This window comes from Labeo rohita, chromosome 21 (genome assembly GCF_022985175.1).
Source record: "Labeo rohita strain BAU-BD-2019 chromosome 21, IGBB_LRoh.1.0, whole genome shotgun sequence".
In the NCBI taxonomy this organism is placed as follows: domain Eukaryota; kingdom Metazoa; phylum Chordata; class Actinopteri; order Cypriniformes; family Cyprinidae; genus Labeo; species Labeo rohita.
In genome coordinates this window covers 23,723,261-23,731,346 of record NC_066889.1, presented here as the reverse complement: position 1 = coordinate 23,731,346, position 8,086 = coordinate 23,723,261, and the positions used below count along the sequence as shown (strand labels likewise).

Sequence of the window (8,086 nt, the reverse complement as noted above, 5' to 3'; positions counted from 1 at the left end):
TTATAGACCGAATTTTAAAAATGATCCACACTGGTCTAGATATTTTTCATTTTCTACATACAATAATTTTCTGACAGAATTCTACCTAATTTTCTAGACCAATCTGGTATACTTTTTTGCACACTTACATTTTCAATTTTAGTTTCTTCAATTGTTTTATGATTCATTGACTAATTATTATACAGTAAACCATTTTGACAACTTACCTATAGAGTGTGACATCCACACAACATGTCTGTCTGTCTATCTATCTATCTATCTATCTATCTATCTCTTTCTGTCACTTTCTTTCGATGCATTTATGCACAATAGATCTGTTTATCTAATTTAGTCAGAAAAGTAAAGAAATGATAAGAAATAAACCTTATACTAAACTCAATATAAATGGTATATTATTATTTACACTAGAATTTGATTTGCATTTCTATATTTTTATGGTATGTCCATCATTTTCATTATTCGTGTTTCATTTTTCTGTATGTTTCAGGTCCATTCGTTTTCTTTAAATGTTATATATTTTATACATTTTTTATTTATAAAATAGTTCATGCATTTTAATAGCAACAAACCAAATAGTACATTTTCACATTTCATTTCTTCAGTGCAATTTGTAAGTTGAAAACCATGAAAATGAAAGTGAGGGTTTGGGAGGGGCAGACGGAGAGATTTTTTCTTCCATTTAGTTGTTTTGTTCCTGGTGTTGTAGAACAACTTAATGTCTGCGCGGAGAATTGAAGAAATGTATCAAATATGCCTTGGAATTTGTGTGATTTTGTCCCTCTTCGTTGGTGAGTAGAACATTTTCTTGTATGTAATATTTTAATGCTTTTACATTCTAAGAAATATTTTAGGTATGCAAGTGTACGAGACTGCCAGATCGCTCGCGACCATTTGAACAGAGCAAAAATAATTATTCAAATTTGCCAAGTGAATATTTGCACATTATTTTATATACAACTTGTTGTTGTTGTTGTTTTAATTTCTGTTAAATAATACTTTTTTAAATGCAACTTTTAGCTTTTTTTGATACATAGAAATGGCATGAAAGTTATGATACAGTACAGAAAAGATGATGTATATTTATATTTGCATGCTTAAATTTATGAAAAGCTAAGTTTCAGTTAATTCAATAGTAGAACAAGTTAATTGTGTTTTTGCATCACTGAGTGCAGAGGAATTCATTTTACAGTTCCAATGACTTTTAATACTACCACATTAATAAATTTTTTTTTTCTTTTTTTTAATATATATATATATATATATATATATATATGTTCCAGGTTGTATTCGTTCATACATGGACTAAAGTCTTGTTTTTCTTCATATAAAACTTTTTCTTTGTCTCTAGGGGGCTTTGCAAATAATGTCTACCAAAAAGGACAGACAGTAACAGTCAATTGTGACCCCAAACAGTCCGGCGCCATTACATTCTGGTTTCAGATAAATACAAGTGGTGCAAAGTATTTGTTCACTGTTAAAGGCAAAGATGAAAAGGCTAGAGCTGACGACCTAAAATACACAGTGAACAAAAATGGTGATAAAGTTAGTTTGACCATTCAGTCTTTCGAGAAAAAGACAGACAGTGGTACGTACACCTGCGCAGCCATGAACAGCAATAAACTCTTCTTTGGAGAGCTGACAGAAGTTAGAGGAGAACCAGGTGAGAAAATGCTTTTTCTAAATATTATGATAGATAGAATTATTTTGCTTAGTGATCACATCTGTATTTGTCTGCTGACACTTTAAAAGAGTAATGTAAAATACATGCATTGCAGAAGTTTTTTTCTTAATATTTTCACAATGTTATTCTATCTATCTATCTGCAAATAAATTTATCTACACACTAAAACAAGAAAATTTAATTAAGAAGCAAAATGACATAACTTGTTTTAAGTAATCATTTAATGTAAATTAAGTTTATTTTTGTTACTTTATTGGCAAATTTGTCTTGTTTCAAGTATAGACTTCACAAAACTGTAAAGAGAAGAAAAATCTGTACGGCTTGCGCTGAAACAATGCTAATGTAGTACAAAGTTTAAACTATATTCTCTGAAATCAATTCTTAATATGTTACAGATGTGTGATTCTCAAATTTATCTCGTTTAAATGCTGTTCAGATATTTTCACTTAAAAATGCAAAAAATACATAAATAAATAAGAATTTAGGGGATCATAGTTGCTTGTATCTTTGTTACAGATCCAACAACAGCTCCAAAAACTGCTGTAACACCACCAAAAAATACACCACTGTTGACTACGACAAAAGCACAGTGTAACTGTCCAAATAAAGGTTTGTTTGACTATATATATTTATATACATAGCATTTATGCATTTGTGTGTGTGTGTGTGTTAGTATATAATCAAACAGCGCTGTAATGATTAGGATGTGTATATGTTCACAGGCCCAAAACCCAGCATCAACTGTGAGATTTGGATATTGTCATCTTTGGCCTCTGGTTGTGTTGTTCTTCTTATTCTGCTGATCTTCACAATTTTGTACTGCAACCGTAAGTCGCATCCACCTTTTTAAATCATGCACACTGTAAAAAATAATGCTCGTTTTTAACTGCACATACATTTTGGAACAAATAAGCAAATTACAGTTACTCTTAGTTACATTTAAGCCTTGAACACAGTCAATTAAAACAAACCCACAATTATATAGTGTCACAGGAATCATAAATGTGCAATTCCGTTTGCAATGGCGAGAAAAAGTAGCTGTTAGATGTACCTATAGCTGTAAAATTTAAGTGCTACTACATATTTATTTCGAACAATTAAACTATTCCTAAATGCAAACACACAAGAAAATAATAATGTATTTTATACATTATATTATCAATGAGAACATACCTGCAGTAGAGAGCATCTGTAGGTGGCATTTTGAAATTGTGATCCCGCTAATACTTAACAAATGAAAAAAGGGTCTGGTCATTAACCAAGCCCCATGGGAGGACTAATTTAGTTTTACATTTAAATATTTCCATATGTAATATATGCATTTTTCACACATATGCATATATTTCCAATTTACTCTCATGTAAACATTTGAAATGATTATGTTTTGGCAATCTTAATTTATTTAAAAGAATGTATGAATGTCGCTGATGTGTTTTGTTCTGTTGTGGTTTTTTAATATAAATTTTAATACAAATCTTCGTAAAACGTTTTATTTCTCACCAGGTTTAAGAACAAGACGATGTCCCCACCATTACAAAAGACAGTAAGTCTTGAGTTCTTTGTTTTGTTTTGTTTTGTTTTTTTGCACAGTGACACAAAGTGTCATTAACGTGGTACAATTTCTGTTCAACAATCTCAATTTCTCATTTTCAGACAGAGACCTGCTGGCCATGCAAAACTGCCCAACAACCACCTCTAGCTTAAGTAAAGATACAGGAAAGTCCAGTAGTGGTTAAAGATGTCTTTGATTTAATATCTTCACAATAAGCGATTTGAAAAGCAGTTTCTTCATTCATGATTATTCAGACTTTGTTTTTGTATCGGTTACATTGACAGACTGTTTTTCTTTCCAGGGTTTTTGATCTTAATCTGTTTCTAGTGAAATGCTGCATGTTTTGCTTTAATGTAGACTTATTAAATAGGGCCTATTATGATTGATGTAAAATAATCAAAAATGTATTTTAAGCTTTAAATTAAAACACCTTCAGTGTCACGTTGCATTGTAGTCTGTTTAAAAGAGAAATCTGCCATCTGTTGGCTGTCAGTGATAGGAAAAACCTCAACATAACACAAACTTGCTGTGTGGCAGAGCACCACCATGTGGACAATAAGTGTAATATGGAATTGTGCATGTTGTATGACTCCTCAGCAGTGTGTAAACGCAAACAATGTGCTCAAACTATGAAGACAGTCCGTCAGATCAGTTAATAGGAACAAATAGCCGATGGAATGGTTACTGTATGGGGTTTTTACTGTAGTTTGACTTTGTTTCTCTCTGCCGCCGTTCAGCTAAAGCCACTGTATAAATAGCGTATCTGAAAATGTTAAAGTCTTAGTGATACTTCTTGATGTTTGTATCCTGAAAATGAATGTTCAGCTTTACATAATGCCCAACAACGTGTGTACCGACTCTTACCTTTGGTTTGCTTTAGGAATCAGACCTGATGCCTGTAAATACAGACAAATAATGAAATAAACACTGTACTTATAAAGACTTTAGAGGGGTGTTTTTTTATTCTTGCACGTGGGTTTGTGGTAGGCTAGATTATTTGATCTTGTGAGATTTTTTCATCCTTTTAGTAGATGTAATGGCTAGAGTTGATGACCCAGAATACAAAGTTAGTTTGGCCAGTCAGACTTTTGAGAATAAGACAGACAGTGGTTTGTGCACCTACGTAGCCTTGAACAACAATAAACTCATTTTTGGAGACCTGAAAGAACTTAAAGGAGAACCAGGTGAGCACCTGACTGTTTATTTTTGACTTAACTTTATTAGGTTAAATTAGAAATGTGTTTGCTGATTCTTCAGAAGTGTAAAATGTAAAATATGAGCCTTGGAAAGTATCTAAACATCTTTGAAAAACAAGATCAGAGAAGCAACACTTACACAAGTTTAATTATTAAATGTAACTTTTTAAGGTTGTTCAGACATTTTCACTGAAAAGCAAACAAAACGACTGATAAAAAAACTAGAATAATATCACTTGATGTCTGTGTCTGTAATGCTTTTGCTAATATCTCTGTTTCAGATCCAACAACACAACAGATCCAAATTCAGTCATGGTAACTACAGTAAAAACAGTGTATTTGCAAATTCTTTGGTTTTTCAGCATTTTTATAGATAGGAGAGTTGATAGACGACAGGAAAGCACTGGGAGGAGAGAGGGGAGCGGGATCGGCAAAGGACCTCGAGGTGGGAATCGAACTCGGGTTGCCATGAGCACAGTTGCGCTATATGTCAACACGCTAACCAAGAGACTATTGCTGCCGACAAACCCTTTCCAACAATGACTGTATGATTTTGAGATCTGTCTTTTTACATTGAGGTCAACTGAGGGACTCGTATACAACTATTACAGAAGGTTCAAACACTCAGTGATGCTCCACTAGGAAAAACAATGCATTAAGGGCCGGGGGTGAAAACTTTTAAACAGAATGAAGATATGTACTTTTTTTATTTTGCTTAAATATCTTTTTTTTTTTTTTATTTAGTACTGCCTTTCAGAGGCTACAGAAGAAACTTACATGTTTCCCAAAAGACAAAATATGTTTTAAAAATTATAAATTTACCCTGATCTTCAAATTCAAAAAGTTTTCACCCCCTGGCTCTTAATGGATCGTTTTGAGTTTTTTTTTTTTCCTTCTGAAGCATCAGTAAGCATTTGAACCTTCTGTTATAGTTGCATATGAGTACCTCAGTTGTCCTCAGTGTCAAAAGATGGATCTCAAGATCAAACACACAAAAATGCTGAAAAACCAAGGAATTTGTGAGACCAGTTTAACTGTTCAGGACAAACAGGGGACTCATAAACAACTATCACGAAACAAAAAAATCTGTGGATCATTCAAGTAACAACACAGTATTACAGTTTTTCTCAATTGCTAAAACACTAAAACCCATTGGCTGAAGAAAGTTCTCAGTTGCCTGACCTCATTTAGCTAATTGTGCAGTCTGTTGTCAATACCTTAAACCATTTCACATGGTAAAACACAATATGCAGATCTTACTTAGACTTTTCAGCAAAACTCTAAACACATTCTCATTCTCAAAACACATTCTACACTCTAATGCACACGTCATCCATACTGGTAAACACAAGTAGCAACGCTCAAATACAATTAGAGAAAACATGTCATTGATTGAACACAACCACTCAAAATTGATGTCACCTGTTTCAAATGATGTGACACAAGCAATATAAGCCAGTTCAGAGAGCAAACAGGTTGTTGAAGGTAGAAAGGAGAAAGTCTGAGCATGGATACGGCACACAAGAGGCTTCTTCCCCCGTTGCCTCAGGAGGGACAATGTGATGTTGACGAAGTGCTCTGGCCTGACCCAGCCCAAAGACGAGAAGAAGCAAATTGATCACGTTTACTCCTTTGATTTTTGTCCCTTTTAGTATTGTATACTGTAGTACAGTGCATTGTATGCTGTTTACTGTACAATGAACAAATTGTATGGCCCAAAACATTGAGACTAAAAATTTGCTTCTCCCTGAGAACTATATGTTTTGAACAATGTGTTTTCTGTTTTTTGTTGTATTGTTTACTGACTGCTTGATAGTGTATATCATTTTGATCACTTTGTTTTTGATTTGAGAGCAGTGCTTGATTTTGAACACAGGTAAAACTGTTTTTAGGCGAAAGTTTCATTTTGCAAGAGGAGTCAGAGGTTTTGTAAATAGTGCTTGAAGATGAGGTTTTGCATTTAATGGTTTCAGAAAATGGAGCAAGGTTTCAGAAATTGTGTTTTAGCAATTGAGAAAAACTGTAAGAATCAAGTGTATGTAAACTTTTGAACAGGGTCATTTTTATAAATTCAACTATTATTTTCTCCTGTGGACTGTATGTAAATACCCTTTATGTGAAATATCCTATTCAGGTCAGTACTAAATAAAAAAAATGACATGCATTTTGTTTGATCCCCCTTATTTTGGTCAAATAATTACCATTTTGCAGATTCGGCAAGGTGTATGTAAACTTTTGACCTCAACTGTAATCCTTTCTTTTTTGCATTTTCTTTGTAACCAAAACACAGAGTAAAACAACATATTTTGATTTTGGCTTGATCTCACAGTACATAAAGATGGACTAATCAGTTTAAATGGTCTGAATTTACATTTTAATAAGCATTTTATAAACTACTATCATTGTCTGTAAACACAAACCCAAAACACAATATACCCAAGCCCCTATATCATCATTACATCTTTATTTGCATAAAGATTTTAAGAACAGAACATTCCAAACTAACAAAACAAGTTGTTTTATTTTTTAAGCGTAAAAATCCCTTCTTGAAAACACCGTCCTGTCACAATGTCTAGTACACATCTTTGAACGCTGTAGGAAAACCCATCTGGATCTGATCAACATTCATGATCAAAAACTATGGAAAACTCTTGGGTTTGAAGGTCATATTTCAGTTTCTATCATCAGCTATTTGAACACTGTAAAGCATCAAACAGTAAGCCCTGATGTTATGCAAAACAGCAACGTTGCGGTTGCCCTTAAACCAACACAACTGAGTTAAAGTGAAAGTGAAAGATTGTAACTTTGCCCCCCCACAACTAATGCAACACCTACTAACTTATTAGTGGTTCTGAAAATACATTTAACACCTTAAGCTTAAGCTAAAAAATCTTAAATCTAAAATCAAGTGGAGAACACTTTAACAGTGCAAGTTTTCTGAATGACTTTTCAAGGCTTTTCTGATAAAACAGGCATATGGGGCATTTAGTGTTTGCAATATTATTTTACAGTTATTTTTGACAGCATCCTCGTAAGTGCACTTCAGGAAACAAGCTACAAAGAAACAAAAACACCTCCCATACAAACCTTTTTTTTTTTTGACTAGTATCATTATACAGACATTCAACAGCATTCATAATCATGGTCATCTACTGTAATTCCTCTATTGTAAACGATGAATTCATAACCTACGCCATCTCTGTACACTAGTGTCTCAATAGATCCTCAAACAGCAACTGTTCCTCAAACTGTTATCTCTGTGAACAGGAAGACTGTAGAGAAACCTCCAGTAAAGAGGAAAAAAAATTATATGGCATAATATATATATTTTTTTACTGTGAGAAATTATATCACAACGCCACAACGAAATAGATGACTGAAAAAATAGAACAATACATGCCTTTGATGTAAACAACCTTTCCGTATATACATGTTCTATCATTCACAAGGAGATAAAAGATTGTTATATTTATTTTTGCTTTGCTTTAGGAGAAAAGAAGGGAAGATGGGGGTCTGAAAATACACGTTTAAGTGTCTCTGTGCAGTTATAAATTTTTCGTTTCATTCCATGTCCACCATAAAATATATGTCTTGTCCGATCAGCTCTCTTTAATAGTTTCTTGAGTTGAACAGACATGCCATAAATCTGAAAAAATA

General features: G+C 33.2%; 2 protein-coding genes across 25 annotated transcripts in view; one reads left to right on the top strand and one right to left on the bottom strand.

Moving 5' to 3' along the window:
- On the top strand, positions 1–4,180 carry cd8a (CD8a molecule). Its single transcript, XM_051092613.1, has 7 exons — positions 1–106; positions 707–788; positions 1,349–1,660; positions 2,198–2,290; positions 2,404–2,508; positions 3,185–3,224; positions 3,335–4,180. The coding sequence occupies exons 2-7, from the start codon at positions 716–718 to the stop codon at positions 3,378–3,380; spliced, it is 669 nt and encodes a 222-aa protein (XP_050948570.1). The 5' UTR covers positions 1–106; positions 707–715; the 3' UTR covers positions 3,381–4,180.
- Positions 4,181–6,878: 2,698 nt separating this feature from the next.
- cast (calpastatin) overlaps positions 6,879–8,086 on the bottom strand; it is a 42,702-nt gene continuing 41,494 nt past the window's right edge. For all 24 annotated transcript variants that reach the window (XM_051092592.1, XM_051092603.1, XM_051092608.1 and 21 more), the window contains one exon: positions 6,879–8,075. The gene's annotated coding sequence lies outside the window, so the exon portion shown is untranslated. The remainder of the gene's footprint in view (positions 8,076–8,086) is intronic.